At 41.9% G+C, this 16,668-nt stretch overlaps 1 protein-coding gene across 1 annotated transcript in view; it reads left to right on the top strand.

The window, feature by feature from the left end:
- The window catches only part of LOC311240374 (syntaxin-1A-like), a gene marked incomplete at both ends in the record, with an annotated part of 282,585 nt that overhangs the window by 77,885 nt on the left and 188,032 nt on the right, over positions 1 to 16,668 (top strand). Inside the window, 1 exon segment of the mRNA XM_084328960.1 lies at positions 12,669 to 12,768. Coding sequence (XP_084185086.1) covers positions 12,669 to 12,768 — 100 coding nt within the window.

Raw genomic sequence — 16,668 nt, 5'->3', positions numbered from 1 at the left:
AAGAGACTGTCGAACTGCACAGAGACTCTGCAAGGAGGGTTCTGCTTAGCATGAAGCAGTCTGAGATCAGGCAGCACTGGTGTGGACTCAGACTACAGGGCAAACTAGCTTGTTTGGAGTTTGCTGACCACTCAGTCTCACACTCAGTGTATAAGAACGCCGCTGTTGGTGAGGATGTTTTAAAATTTACCATCAAAGCAAGACTGCAGGTATTACCCACCCAATACAATCTGTCCACTTGGTATCCTCAAACTCACAGTCCATTCTGTTTAAACCATCAGGATTCACAACACCTAGAATCCATTGCACACATAACAAACGGATGTAATGCATACAAACACCTGTACATCGCTCGTCATGACCGTATTGTGGACATTGTGTCTGATGCGGTACGGAACATATCACCATCTAGTGCAACAATGTACAAACATGCCAGAGTGAAACCAGAGTGGTTTGGCCTTACCAACGATGTTTTTGCTAACATACCCAATACACCGGACGTTGTTTTTGTTGACACCAGCCACGGAGAGGTGCTGGTCATAGAAGTAGGCTGTACCTTTGACCTGTACATGGACCAGGCCTTCCGGGACAAGTATATCAAATACCAACCACTGCTCAGTGTGATGACTGACCTTGGGTATAGGTGTAGATATGGTGTACTTGTGTTCGGAAGTCTTGGCCATGTACACAAATCCACCATGACCGGTCTGAGAATTGCTGCAATGTCTAAAAGAAAAGCCAAACAAATTGCCATTGTGTGTGTGTGTGTGTGTGTGTGTGTGTGTGTGTGTGTGTGTGTGTGTGTGTGTGTGTGTGTGTGTGTGTGTGTGTGTGTGTGTGTGTGTGTGTGTGTGTGTGTGTGTGTGTGTGTGTGTGTGTCAAGTCAAGTCAAGTCAAGAGTTTTATTTGTCACAGCATACAAGTATACAATGAAATGCGGGTGGTCTTGCCCGCAACGATGTGCAATACAGTAGTAGCAACATATAATAGAGTCCAATAAAACAACATTGTGCAATAAACAGTAACATAGTAGGGCATATCGGTATTTGTACATAAGTTATTTACAGAGCATGGAGGACATGCTAGGTCCTGTGGTAGTGCATACACTGTTAGCTACGGATGAGGCACTGTGTCTTTCTGTACATTGCTATTTTATACAGTCTCAGGTTATACTATACTATTTTTAAAGTGACCTTTCCTTAGTGGCCATAAGTGTGGGCGTGTGCAGCATGAGTGTGTGCTTGCTCATGTTAAAGTGGCTGCTAGTGTGTGAGCGTGTACAGTGTGTGTATCGTGTGTGTGCTCATGTGAGCTTAAGTGTGGAGAGTTCAGTGTTCAAGGCTCTGATGGCCTGGGGGAAGAAGCTGAGCCGAAGCCTCTCTGTCCTAGTAGCTGGGGTTCAGACGCTGCTGTGTGTGCACGTGTGTGTGTGTGTGGTAGGGCTGCACAATTCTTGCTAAAATGTGAATCACGATTTTTCTCTCTAAGAATTGAGATCACGATTCTCTCACACGATTCTTATTTTTCGTCATCATTTAAAAAAGTTAAGTAAAAAAGAAAAAGTAAAAAACATATTTAAATAAATAATCGTCATAATTTAGAAGGCCTATGAATCGAGATCGCGATTTTTTTTACGATTAAGCCCTACTGTGTGTCTGTGTGTGTGTGTGTGTGTGTGTGTGTGTGTGTGTGTGTGTGTGTGTGCGTGCGTGCGTGCATTGCTGCTTGTGCATTTGAAAGAAAGAGAGGTACAATAGACAGAGATAACTCACATTCTAAAATGCTGTTATTGTTGCAAATGCAACCCGCAATAATACAACTGAGATGGGATGAGATGGCATGAGATGGGATGAGATGGGATGAGATGAGATGGGATGGGATGGGATGAGATGGGATGAGATGAGATGAGATGAGATGGGATGGGATGGGATGAGATGAGATGGGATGGGATGGGATGAGATGGGATGAGATGAGATGGGATGAGATGAGATGAGATGAGAGATGCTGATGATACTTTTGCACCATTGCAGTGAATGTCCTCAGTAGAAATACTTGTGGGGATACTGCTAAGTGTCACAGATGGCGCCTGAAGTCAACAGAGGAGGTCTGGTCTGTCTGTTAACCCTTTAACAGATCCCAGGTCTGTTAGCCCTTTAACAGAACCCAGATGTCTGTTAACCCTTTAACAGATCCCATGTCTGTTAACCCTTTAACAGAACCCAAATCTGTTAACCCTTTAACAGAACCCATGTCTGTTAACCCTTTAACAGAACCCAAATCTGTTAACCCTTTAACAGAACCCAGGTCTGTTAACCCTTTAACAGAACCCAGGTCTGTTAACCCTTTAACAGAACCCAGGTCTGTTAACCCTTTAACAGAACCCAAATCTGTTAACCCTTTAACAGAACCCAGGTCTGTTAACCCTTTAACAGATCCCAGGTCTGTTAACCCTTTAACAGAACCCAGGTCTGTTAACCCTTTAACAGAACCCAGGTCTGTTAACCCTTTAACAAAACCCAGGTCTGTTAACCCTTTAACAGAACCCAGGTCTGTTAACCCTTTAACAGATCCCAGGTCTGTTAACCCTTTAACAGACGGCTCCACGTCGACACTTATACCTCTCTCTGGCCCTCTGCCAACGGCCACAAGACATGTGTGAGTCTGACTTCCGGTTAAGCTGCAATATGTAGCGCACGCAATTGGTTATAGCTCCGCTCCCGTTATCGTTAATTTCGTTTAAAAACCTTATTTGGACAATACCAAAAGAGACTAGACCACATCGTATGTATTGATAAGACCTTCTACTAACTATATCAAAAGACAACATGGTTAGGGGTGGGGAAAAGACGGGAAAGAAACAAGATACGGCAAAGCCAATGGCGCAGATTGAAACTCGGTCAAAGACAATGACAGGCGACGCTGTGGCAGATCCGTTGGTGAGCCCCGGCGCGGGGAATATAGAGGAGAATACACAGGGACCAAGGACAACTGGCCCCGAGATGGAGACAACAGATGACAACATAGCAGGAACATCAGAAAAAAGTACCGTGAAGGAAAAAGCAGGCGATTTTGAGAAGATAATAGCACAATCATCCATCGGATCCCTCACTGCTCCAACAACATCAACTGACACAAGCAGTTCAGTTGCACAGCCCGACTTCAACTCTCTGACTACCCTGATAAAAGAACAGATGATCGCTTTCAAAGCACACGTAGAAGAACAGTTGGTCGCACACGCTGAACACATCGATACTAAATTCGAAGAGGTTATGAGAGCAGTCACTTTGCTGTCCGTGCGAATCACGACAGTGGAGATTTCGGTGACAGAAAACACAAAAGCAGTCAAGGCGAACGAAGGTATCATGACAGCGATGGGAGAAGAGATGGAAAAAGTTAAAGATGAATACCGGAGGGAAATAAAATTGCTTAAAAACGAAGTGATGGAGAGGCAACTAGAAACCCATCGTTACCACAGGCGGAATAACATCCGCATTGTGGGGCTTGATGAATCAGTGAACTGCGATGACATCAACTTTCCAAACGTGTTATCAACGATTTTGAATAACTCCGATCCAAACAAAGTGCCAGAAGTGGAACAAGTTTACAGAATTGGTTCCCAGGGGCAAAATATCAACGGGCCGAGAGTCATCGTTGTCACTCTACGGAAAACTACAACAAGGGATGAAATCATCAAATATGCTCGCAACCAACGTGGGATGCTGAAGTATGGTGATAAACCAATATTTATCTACGAAGATTTGAGCAGAGAGGCCATCATCCGACGTCAACCATACAAAGTTGTGATGCAAAAGCTGTACACAGCCGGCCACAAGCCAAGGCTAGCATATCCGGCGCTGTTATCATTCTTGGACAATAACGGCCGCAGGTCAGGTCCATATACACCCTTTTATGCTGAGGATTTCCTGATTCAAAATGCAGCAAATAACCCAAAGCATGACGGAAATGCCGGAACCAGTTAAGCCTCTCCCTAAATATATACCAGTGTAGGAATGACTTTATTGTGTTCATCAATGAGGTCATTCCACCAGTGTTGGAATAACATTGCTGTGTTCATCAAGTAGCAAACGATATGCAAGTCGTCTATAACAATGTTTACTGTGTATAATACGATTCATAATACATTATAATTTCAGTCTCTGGTCTCTGAGGGGTCAAATAAATATCAATACAAAAAGATCTATCTGGAATATTCTGGGTTTATCGCTCAAATGCCCTGGGTCTCTTAGATCATTCTGGAATGTAAAATAGTCTAGGCACTAGTATATTCTACAACCTTCTAGAATATAAGGCACCATGACAACGAAGTAAAGTAGTCTAGGCACTAGTATATTCTACAACCTTCTAGAATATAAGGCACCATGACAACGAAGCATACAACTCTAACAATAACATTCGGTGTGCATACACATAGCATATATAAATTAAATGAAGTGCAATCAGCCCTTAATAATACTTTAAAATTATCCACACATAAACGTATGGGCACAGCAAGGTTATTCTAACAATTTAAGTAATCACTCCATTAAAGGCACATTGAAGCGCTAAAAGGCGCTGCTTTTCTATCTTATCTAATCAGTTAAATCGGTTCTAGTGGCTTCTCCACGTTGATAATTATTTATCTCTTATTCCTTATCTATAACTTTCCATTGATTTTTATTTTATTAAATTTTTTCTTCTCATCACCCTATATTTTTTAAACATAATTTAACTTACATTGTTCTTTTCCAATGTTCTTCACATTAAGGTGTCAATATTACTATATATTTTTTAAATATATTGTAACTTACATTATTCTTTTCCAATGTTCTTCACATTAAGTGTCAATACTGATCTACAATCTTTTCCTTTTTTTTCCCTCACACGTTGGTGGAGGGTTCAAAGGAATATGTCGATAAAGGTTTATTCTCTTTTTATTTTATTTTTTATTTTTATCTTTAGGTTAATTATCACAATACTTCATTACAGTAAGGGAAGGTGCAAGACCAAAAGCGACATTCTATTGCAATAGAATGGAAATGTTAGATCCTATGGCAATGAGCATAGGAAAATTAGGATTACAATGCTCAGGTTGGGCAATCCGGTGGACCATGGGAGAAAGTCAATCGCGGAGGATGTGTTCTTGGAACACAGGCATGTTCGACTTTCTGGGAGAGGGGAAAATAGGGGATTTTTATTTGTATATATATATGTTTTTAAGCTCAGCTCTCAACGGGACCTCATTAATTGGATGTGCATCTATTGTGGCTTCATACTCCAGAAACATTACCAAAAACTACACGAAAACATGCATAGACTATGGCTAGTTTGAATATAATGGTATGGAACACCGGTGGGATAAACAAACAACACAAGCGCAAAAGCGTGCTTACACTGATGAAAAAAGAACATGTGGACGTGGCACTATTAAGCGAAACGCACATTTTAGAGGGAGACATAAATACGTTAGCGGATAACATATACCATAATATTGGTCACTCTTCTTTTGCTACGAGAACTAGAGGGGTAGCCATAGTCGTCAGACGCAAATTAAATATCGAATTGAAAGGGGTATGGTCGGATGCTGAGGGGCGCATAACTATAGCTAGGATTATACACAATAACAGGAAAATTGCATTGGCAGCGGTATATGCCCCGAATTTGTACGAAGTGGGTTTCTTCACTTCACTAACAGGGGAAATGTTAAACCATCCCGAGTACTCATACATAATAGGTGCGGATTTTAATGCCATTTGGAACCCAAGGATGGACAAAACTTACCTTTCCTTCTCCAGCGAACAAAAGAATTCATCTAAAGCATTAAAAGATTGGTCGAAATCAACAGGAGTAACTGATTTATGGCGTTCACTTAACCCCATGACCCGCAAGTACTCCTGTCGTTCGGCGAGACACAACACACTATCCAGAATTGATTACGTCTTTGCATCCCCGAGAATATTTGATAAATACGAAGTGGAAATGACACCCAATGCGCTATCAGATCACTGCTACTTAATCCTGAAAGCAACATTTGGTACATTATCTACCCGGGCCCCAAGATGGCGTTTTAATTCGATGCTGCTTAACAACAAGGAATTCATTACACAAATTAAAGAAGCTCTCACAGTATTCCTACAAGTTAATACTAACTCGGTGCAAGATCCCAGAATATTATGGATGTCGGTAAAGAGTATGATCAAGGATTTCTCGGATAGATTTACCTCCATATTGCGCAAAAATCAAAACACAAAACTGTCTGAAAAGGAAACGCTTTACTCAACGCTTTTTAATTCTTTAAAATACAACAACTCTACTAGACTAGATAACCAAGTTAACATTCTAAAGACCGAGATCAAAGCAATGTACAGACAAAAATCGGAATTGCAAATACGCAGCACTAGACAACAGCAGTACTTCCAAGGTTCTAAACCTAGTCACCTATTAGCCATGCGACTAAGAATTAATGCAAAATTTGCAGATATAACTGCCATTAGGAAACAACAAGCTCTAGTAACAGAACCCAAAATAATAAACGATACATTCAAAGAATTCTACTCCGATTTATATAACTCAGAAACGACCTTTGATCAGGACAAATTAGACACATATCTTAATCAAATTACTCTCCCTAAACTTACAGATGAAGACGCTAAACAGTTAGAAGTACCGATCACATTAGAAGAACTCAAGAAGGCCATATCCGGAATGAAAAACGGCAAAGCTCCGGGAATTGACGGTATCCCATCAGAAATGTACATTTCTTGCTGGGACATATTTGGACCCTTATTACTAAATATGATCTTATACTCAGTCAAAGAGGGAAGCTTCATCGAACACCAAAATACCGCACTCATTTCAGTTCTTCACAAAAAAAACAAAGACCCCACTGAATGCGGTAGTTACCGTCCTTTAAGCCTCCTCGGAACCGATGTCAAACTGTACTCTAAGATATTAGCCATCAGATTGCAAAAGCATATGACGTCTTTAGTTCATACGGACCAAACAGGCTTCATAAAAGGTCGCCTGATCAATGATAACATAAGGCGAATACTGCACGTACTAGATACAGACAAAGAGGACATCACACCTAAGGCGATACTATCCCTGGATGCTATGAAAGCATTTGACAGGTTGGAATGGTCGTTTCTATGGGCAGTATTGGAAAGGATGGGGTTAGGAAAAGGTTTCATTGATATGATTAAAGTACTATACAAGGACCCATCGGCCATGATTACAACAGGCACAATCATCTCCAAAATCTTTCCGGTATCACGCTCTGCCAGACAGGGTTGCCCTCTTAGTCCCGGACTATTCAATTTATCATTAGAGCCTTTAGCACAATATATAAGACAATCCCAATCCATAGAACCAATCGTAATCAAGGGCACACAACAAAAAATTAGTTTATATGCGGACGACGTAATATTGTTCATGCAAAACCCCAACACCACATTGCCTCATCTGCTCAAGTTGATTGAGAACTTTGGTGATCTATCGGGATTTAAGATAAATTGGCCGAAGTCGGCTTTCCTTCCACTTAACACCCCTGCAAAAAAAGGTATAACCCTCCCAGGTGCGATACCGATGGTAAAACATTTCAGATGCTTGGGAGTGGAAATATTCCCCACCATAAGACAAACGGTGAAGCACAATTACACAAAAATACAGAACAAAATCAAGGACGACCTGGACAGGTGGGCAAAACTTAAAAACTCAGTACAGGCAAGGGTATCAATAGTTAAGATGGATGTATTACCAAGAATCAATTTCTTCAGCTCAATGCTTCCGTTACCTCCTCCAGAGGGCTACTGGAAAAGATTACAAACCTCCACATACAAATTTATTTGGAATAACAAACCGCCTCGCATAAAAAGATCCACCGCACAGAGAAGTAAAGCAGACGGTGGCATGGCAGTCCCAGATTTTTTACAATATTTTAATGCCTTCACATTAAGACCATTGAAGAAGATATGGTTTGACCCCGAGGCTTTGGTATCTTGGAGAGAATTAGAAGAAAACATAGTAGCCCCACAGAGATTGAAAGACATAGCATACACTAAACTTTCAATCAAGCATTGTGAGCGAGAATTTGGCCCAATAATAACCCATGCAATCAGGACATGGCGGGAAACTCAAAGGAAATTTCCTAACAATCAAGTATGGCATAATCACACTCCCATATTCAATAACAATGCTCTCTTAATGGGAAAACGACCTATAAGATTCCCTGTATGGGAAGAAAGAGGCATACACTCATTAGGGGATATTTTTAATAACAAGGGCCTCTGTAGTTATGTCGAAATATGCATAAAGTTTAACCTCACCGAGTCCACATGGCTTTTTTACATACAGTTAAAACTTTGTATGAGATCTCACGGTGTTCCATTACACATACCAATTGAACACCACAGATACCACAAATTTTTCTATGACAGAAATACATTGGGAGGTTTTGTATCAGGTTTTTATTCACAATTACTAACGTCCTCGTACGAAACCCTTCAACTAGACAATGTCTGGAGGAGGGATATACCAGACCTGGAAAATGACTTTGATTGGCAAGGAGCCTGGGCAAATGTCCGACTTACATCAAGGAACCCGGATCATCAACAAATCACATACTTGACTCCTATAAGGCTGTGCAAAATGGGGCTTATACAAAACTCCAAATGCTCCCAATGTACAAATGGGGACGAAGGAACATTTATGCACATGTATTGGGACTGCCCACCAGTTAAGGCATTCTGGGAAGATGTGTCCCAACAATTATCAATACTCGTATTTTGGAATATACCTGTACACCCCGCGGTATTGCTATTGAATGATGTTTTTGAGTTTGCAGTGAACCCACAACTAAAAAGATTGGTTTTATCGGGTATCACAGTAGCTAAAAAACTGATTGCATCACGTTGGTTTCAACCGGAAAAAATGTGCCGGAAAGTGTGGTTTCTTACATATCTTGATGTGATATATCAAGAAATATCAACAGCAAGAATTCTAGGGCTCAATGAATCCAAAATGTTAATGTGGTTAGAAGTGGTGGAGAGAATAAAAGCTAGCCTATAATGGTGATGTCTGGTTAGGAGTGAGGGATAATAGAGGTACTATCCAAGAGGGGGTCCGGGAGGGGGGGATTCGAGCTGGAGCATATGTGTGTAGGGTTTTAGAAAATAGGTATTCGGGGTATATTATATACTAACATTTATATAATTGTAACTTCGCTGGATATACACGGTATACGGTTAAAATGTTATTATTGACTATTTTTGTTTTATCCTGTTTCTGTACTTGCATATATTTTAACCACCTTTACTGAAAGTTTCATTATACATTGTGTGTTGAGTACTGACTTTTAATAAGTTTTGTTTTGCAATAATAAAAAAAATTAAAAAAAAAAAAAAGACATGTGTGAGTCTGTGTGCATGTGTGTGTCTTTGTGTGTTCAAATGCATCCATTCATGCACACAATATGTGTGTGCGTGTGTGTGTGTGTGTGTGTGTGTGTGTGTGTGTGTGTGTGTGTGTGTGTGTGTGTGTGTGTGTGTGTGTGTGTGTGTGTGTGTGTGTGTGTGTGTGTGTGTGTGTGTGTGTGTGTGTGTGTGTGTGTGTGTGTGTGTGTGTGTGTGTGTGTGTGTGTGTGTGTGTGTGTGTGTGTGTGTGTGTGTGTGTGTGTGTGTGTGTGTGTGTGTGTGTATAGTATGTATGTATGTTCATGTATGCGTGAGTGTATGTATATCCGTGTGTATCTGTGTGTGTATGTATCTGTGTGTGTGTGTGTGTTTGTGTGTGTGTGTGTGTGTGTGTGTGTGTGTGTGTGTGTGTGTAGAGAGATCCCACTCCAGTAACAGATGAGAGATTAGTGAATGTATTGCACTTTTACTGTACTGTACTGTACAGTAACAGTTCTCTGCTCCTCCTTACATTACTATGTCCACACACACACACACACACACACACACACACACACACACACACACACACACACACACACACACACACACACACACACACACACACACACACACACACACACACACAAACTCCCAGAAGCCCAGTGCATTTTGCTCAACACACATCAGGCTTGCTGTCTCCCTCTGGTGTGCAGCCAATTATGTCTTTATTAAGAATACTGATCCAATCAGCAGCTAATTAAGGAGATAATGCGAGAATAATGACCTGGAATGAAGGGGGGATGGAGGGGGGGGGGAGGCAGAGGGTGGTAGAGATGGGGTGGAGCGTAGAACTGAGAGAGAGGAAGAGAAGGTGGAATAAGAAGGATACAAATGAAAAGGAAAACAATCAAAGAGGTGACAGACAGACAGACAGACAGACAGACAGACAGACAGACAGACAGACAGACCATCAAAATCAAACCGTAGAACTATGAAAACAAACACTATGCAAAATGGACCAAAACGGCCATATTACAAGATATTGGATTGTTTGGAATGAGAACCATATTTAATCAAACCAAATGACATTTCGTAGAATCATGAGAATTTAGTGGTTGATTCCAAATGGAGAGAGAGAGAGAGAGAGAGAGAGAGAGAGAGAGAGAGAGAGAGAGAGAGAGAGAGAGAGAGAGAGAGAGAGAGAGAGAGAGAGAGAGAGAGAGGGAGGGAGAGAGAGAGGGAGAGGAGAGAGAGAGAGAGAGAGAGAGAGAGAGAGAGAGAGAGAGAGAGAGAGAGAGAGAGAGAGAGAGAGAGAGAGAGAGAGAGAGAGAGAGAGAGAGAGAGAGAGAGAGAGAGAGAGAAAGGTCTAGATTGAAAGGGTCATCATTGGCAGGTGTGACCTGCTGTTGTCTGGCAGGGAGGAGGGAGCTGATTGGCTGGTGACTGGGAGGAGGGAGCTGATTGGCTGGTGACTGGGAGGAGGGAGCTGATTGGCTGGAATGCTCCCCCTGGAGCTCAGTGGGCTCCAGACATCTGTTGCTGACTTATATTTGAAAATATTTGTAGTGTTCACTTTTTATTGTGCGTGTCTAATTTCCTTCATCGTATGGATATTTTAATGTTACCCACAGGCCATTTCCCATTGCATGGATTTATAGTTTTAACAAAGGGCCAGGTTCCTTTAATTAATTTATTTTGAAACATTGTTTCTTTTTTAGGTCAGGGGGCGGGTGTTAATGTGAGTGAGTGATGAATAGGACCAATACAAAGCAGATATCAGTACAATCACCTATCAAACTCCACCTCAATATCTCATATTCCTGCAGTGAAATGGTTAACCTTATGTAGTGTGGTAGTGAAAGGGTTAACCGTCTGTAGTGTGGTAGTGAAAGAGTTAACCTTATGTGTGGTAGTGAAAGGGTTAACCTTATGTGGTAGTGAAAGGGTTAACCGTCTGTAGTGTGGTAGTGAAAGTGTTAACCTTCTGTAGTGTGGTAGTGAAAGCGTTAACCCTCTAGTGTGGTAGTGAAAGGTTAACCGTATGTAGTGTGGTAGTGAACGGGTTAACCTTCTGTAGCTGGTAGTGAAAGGGTTAACCTATAGTGTGGTAGTGAAAGAGTTAACCTTCTGTAGTGTGGTAGTGAAAGTGTTAACCTTCTGTAGCTGGTAGTGAAAGTGTTAACCTTCTGTAGTGTGGTAGTGAAAGGGTTAACCTTACACAGTGTGGTAGTGAAAGGGTTAACCCTCTGTAGTGTGGTAGTGAAAGGGTTAACCTTCTGTAGTGTGGTAGTGAAAGTGTTAACCTTCTGTAGTGTGGTAGTGAAAGGGTTAACCTTCTGTAAGTTGGTAGTGAAAGAGTTAACCCTTTGTAGTGTGGTAGTGAAAGGTTAACCCTCTGTAGTGTGGTAGTGAAAGGGTTAACCTTCTGTAGTGTGGTAGTGAAAGGGTTAACCTTCTGTAGTGTGGTAGTGAAAGGGTTAACCTTCTTTAGTGTGGTAGTGAAAGGGTTAACCCTATGTGGTGTGGTAGTGAAAGGGTTAACCCTCTGTAGTGTGGTAGTGAAAGTGTTAACTATCTGTAGTGTGGTAGTAAAAATGGTTAACCCTCTGTAGTGTGGTAGTGAAAGGGTTAACCCTCTGTAGTGTGGTAGTGAAAGGGTTAACCTTCTGTAGTATGGTAGTGAAAGGGTTAACCCTCTGTAGTGTGGTAGTGAAAGGGTTAACCCTCTGTAGTGTGGTAGTGAAAGGGTTAACATTCTGTAGTGTGGTAGTGAAAGGGTTAACCCTCTGTAGTGTGGTAGTGAAAGTCTCTGTAGTGTGGTAGTGAAAGGGTTAACCCTCTGTAGTGTGGTAGTGAAAGGGCCTCTGTAGTGTGGTAGTGAAAGGGTTAACCCTCTGTAGTGTGGTAGTGAAAGGGTTAATCTTCTGCAGTGTGGTAGTGAAAGGTTAACCTTCTGTAGTGTGGTAGTGAAAGGGTTCATCTTCTGCAGTGTGGTAGTGAAAGGGTTAACCCTCTGTAGTGTGGTAGTGAAAGGGTTAACCCTCTGTAGTGTGGTAGTGAAAGGGTTAAGCTGCTCCGCCCTGTGTGTCTCTCATTCACATCATGAAAGTAGTCTCTATAAATAACACCCAGACTAAGCACTGTCTGGCTCAATATGCTGTCAGTGATGTAAAAACCGCTTCTCTCTCTCTCTCTCTCTCTCTCTCTCTCTCTCTCTCTCTCTCTCTCTCTCTCTCTCTCTCTCTCTCTCTCTCTCTCTCTCTCTCTCTCTCTCTGCAGGTGGAGGAGATCAGAGGTTTCATTGAGTCTCTGGCTGAAAAGGTGGAGGAGGTGAAGCGTAAACACAGTGCCATCCTGGCCTCCCCTAACCCTGACGAGAGTGAGTCTGGCTTGTTCCTAATGTCTCTCTCTCTCTCTCTCTCTCTCTCTCTCTCTCTCTCTCTCTCTCTCTCTCTCTCTCTGTGTTTACCCGTCTGCGTAGTTCTTCCAGTCTGTCGTTCTCTCTGCCTCTCTTCTTCTACACACATGGTAGCCCCGCCCCCTTGTTGCATTTCTTATCAGAGAGGTCAAAGTGCCGGGTCGCCCTGCAGCGCAGAAAGGGTTAACACTTTGACTATCACGCTACAGAAGGTTAACCCTTTCACTACCACACTACAGAAGGTTAACCCTTTCACTACCACACTACAGAAGGTTAACCCTTTCACTACACACTGTGCAGAGTGTTAACCCTTTCACTACACACTGTGCAGAGTGTTAACCCTTTCACTACACACTGTGCAGAGTGTTAACCCTTTCACTACCACACTACAGAAGGTTAACCCTTTCACTACTGTGGTAAATTCCCACAGAACTTCTACAATATTTTGAGGTTATTGTAGTACAGTACAATGAGATTGATTATCTGGAAGGAGGAGAAAGGGATCATATGTGATAGAATTGTTGACCTCCTCATCTGACTTAAGCAGATGAGGAATAAACGTGTAGGCCAGACAAACCATGAACTATAGTCCAATTCAACATTTATTTGATCAGAGCCAGGAGACCAAGGTGAATAGGACAAAAGATTATCAGAAAACATTAACAGGGCTATCTGTGTACAGAAATTACAATCAGGTTTGCATTCTCAAACCTCAATAATGTACATAAACAGTCACTTGGTAACATAATTTGAACATACATTGACCATGCTGCACACATTATACATGAGTAAATCTGGTTTCAGACATTAAGGATTTACACTAAACTTTAAACAACAAATGGTGTTTTCCCATGTATTTACTCACATAAAATGCATCAGTCAGTCTCTCTCGGTGGTGGAGCGGTGGAGCCCACAGACCCCTGGGGTCGGTTTGGTCTGGGGCTCCCGAATTACCAATTTGTCTCCTCCTATATACTACAATTTCTAGCCAATAATAGAATACAGTTTACTAGTACAGTTGATCCAATCATGCGTCTCCTGTGGGCGATCTCCTGTGGGGGCTGGCAGCCCCCACCTCCGGGCCGTGGCGACGCGATGGGACAGAGACAGAGGGGGCCCGTCGGTGGCCCCCGTCGGTGTGGTCCCCCGCTGAGCACAGAGGGGTTCCGCCGGTGGCCCCCGTCCGTGTGGTCGCTGTGTTGGGTCTTGTCTCACGAGTGGGGGCTGGCATGATGTCCTCTGGTGGGGGGGGGTGTGAATACTCTTTGACCTTTTGGGCCATTACCATACAGTACTAATCTGGTCACATTAGGTGTGACCTTTGTCTATCCAACTGTCCCTGCGTCTCATTCCTCATTTAGCCCTGCAACCACTTCTGCTAAACAGTATACAAGTTTATTTATGAAATTCAACTCAATATTTACCACATTTCCCCGTTTTGATGATTCTTATCGTCACATATGATATATTGACTTGATTTTCTATACCTACTAACCATACAAAGGATTAATTTTTTCTAAAATTAAAATTCATTTTTTCAAAATGTCTCCATTTTTTCTTTTTCCATTTTTCTTTGGTACATATCATCAATTAGCTTTTGCTCCTCAAGGCTCATAGCCAGAGGCCTACTTTTGAAACAACAACTTTTGAGCTTGTTGAACACAATAAAACAATTTAATCTAATCATTATACCTTTAAATAAAACAAACATTTTTAAAAACCCATTTTACAGCACTTTTGATTCCACATTCTTTCATAAGATCTGAGGAAGACACAGAAATGATTATTCATTCTTTCACACATTTTGCTTTTTTTCTCTTGTTAATTCCTTTTCCAAGTCAGCCCAATCACATTTGCTTAATCAACTCAGTTGGTCTTCTCACCTCTCCCCCCTTTATGAACATACCATGGACATAATACCTACCACCTCAGCGCACAGTCGGACAGGGAGAGCGGAGCATCACTCAAGGAAAAAAAAATTTCTTCACCACATTCTTCTCGGCCATAATCTACACCTAATATTCTACCTATGTGCATGTGTTTAGTACTCCTGCGTTGTGTCATAATCTATACCAGTTGTTACCGTTCAGTCACCTCCCGTTCAACACACCAATCAATCACATCCTACAGAGGCCCTTGCTCAACTCCAGTCTCTGACCGTTTTCGCCCCCCCCCCCTCCACCCCATGTCGGCCAGCCTCAGCTGCAGCCAATGTTTGTAGGCCTGTGACCTCGTCATATTTTGACCCATGACTGTATTTCCTCGGATCTACAGACGACTCTGTCAGCGGCCGCTGTTCTCGGGGCTATTTCGAAGGAGGGGCCAGCGTCTACAAGCGACCTCTCTTCACAATCCAACAATCCCCCACAGGAAATGACTGAACGGGTTCACACCATTGTGTCATAATCTAATGAAATGTATTCCTACACATCTTCCATGATTCCTCTACCTGTGATGGTCCATCCTCCCCCTTCGACTGAAACTGCGAGGGAACAAAACACAAAACAAATTTTCTTTACACAATATGTCAAATATTCTCAAGAGAAGCCAAATGTTTAATCATTATGCAAACGTGATGGGACCACTTAACTGCCATCGATCTGATCCAATGTATCCCAGCCTCGATCTGTCCCAATGCATCCCAGCCTTCAACAGTCCTCCCACCAGATCATGCAACACAGTTTTGGGAAAAAACAAAAACCAAACAATTAACCAAATATTTAAATATAACACATCCCCCGACCACATGTCTTGCAATTTTTACACAAAAAATTACCATTCATACCGAAAACAGTAAATCAATGAAATAAAATAAAAAACAGGTTTTCCAACACCACCCATTCAACATCTCATCACCCAACCGTTCCATTTCACACATGTCAGTGACTTTGACACCTCACACGCCAGCACAGACACCCTCTACAGGCTCAGGCCACACAATCATAGATTAAAAATAGAAAAGAAATCTAAAAATCTAAATTCAAAGATTAAAAATAGAAAAGAAATCTAAAAATCTAAATTCAATCCCTCATCCACACAAGACATTCAAAAGAAATCAAATCAAAATGAAAGTAATAAAAACAAACTCCTTTAGTAAAACAAATGATATGAAATCGGTCTATGATGTCATCAACAGCTCAATCACTCACTGAAATCAAAAGGACATACATATATTACACATATCATAAACAAATACTAAAAGAAATCTCTCTCATACACCCGTTAATCAACCACAGACAGACACACAATGTTAGTTCTTCTGCGCTCAACTCTTCTGCTCTCTCATCAGGCTACACTCATCTCTGGCTAATACAATCCACACTTAATTTCTACACTCCTACCTACTGCCAGAGAGAGTCTAGGAACTCTCCCTCAACGACAGAACCTCAAAGCATTCCTAGTACTTTGAGAGCCTACCGCTATTCCCCCTAACCAAAAAGCTAGCCCTCCAAAAGTCATAACCCCATTGAACGACTACCTCCCTGATTGTCTCACTCACTGACCCAGCTGTGTTCTGTATTAGCACGCTTCCTGTCACACCCTCCATGTCACTTGTTGTAAAAAACAACTGTCAACTGTTATCTTACTTTCTGCAATCTTCACCTCTACTTCCCCTGCTTTTCTCTGATTAGCTCCGCTCCATCTTCCTGTCGTATAATACAACAGCCATTGTAACAGCTGCACATCTCGAGCCTTGAGACCTGTTACAAAAGGATTCCTACCCCCCTGGGCAATATAACCCTTCCTGTCCCCTGCTCTAAAAATAACTCCATCTGTTATCTCACTTTACAACTGTCTTCTGCATCTTCACCTCTGACCTCTCTCCTGTTGCATCTAATCTTACGCCCTCCTGTCACAAAA

This window comes from Notolepis coatsorum (assembly GCF_963971535.1).
Source record: "Notolepis coatsorum genome assembly, chromosome: 1".
Lineage (NCBI taxonomy): Eukaryota > Metazoa > Chordata > Actinopteri > Aulopiformes > Paralepididae > Notolepis > Notolepis coatsorum.
This window is presented reverse-complemented; position numbering and strand designations above follow the sequence as displayed.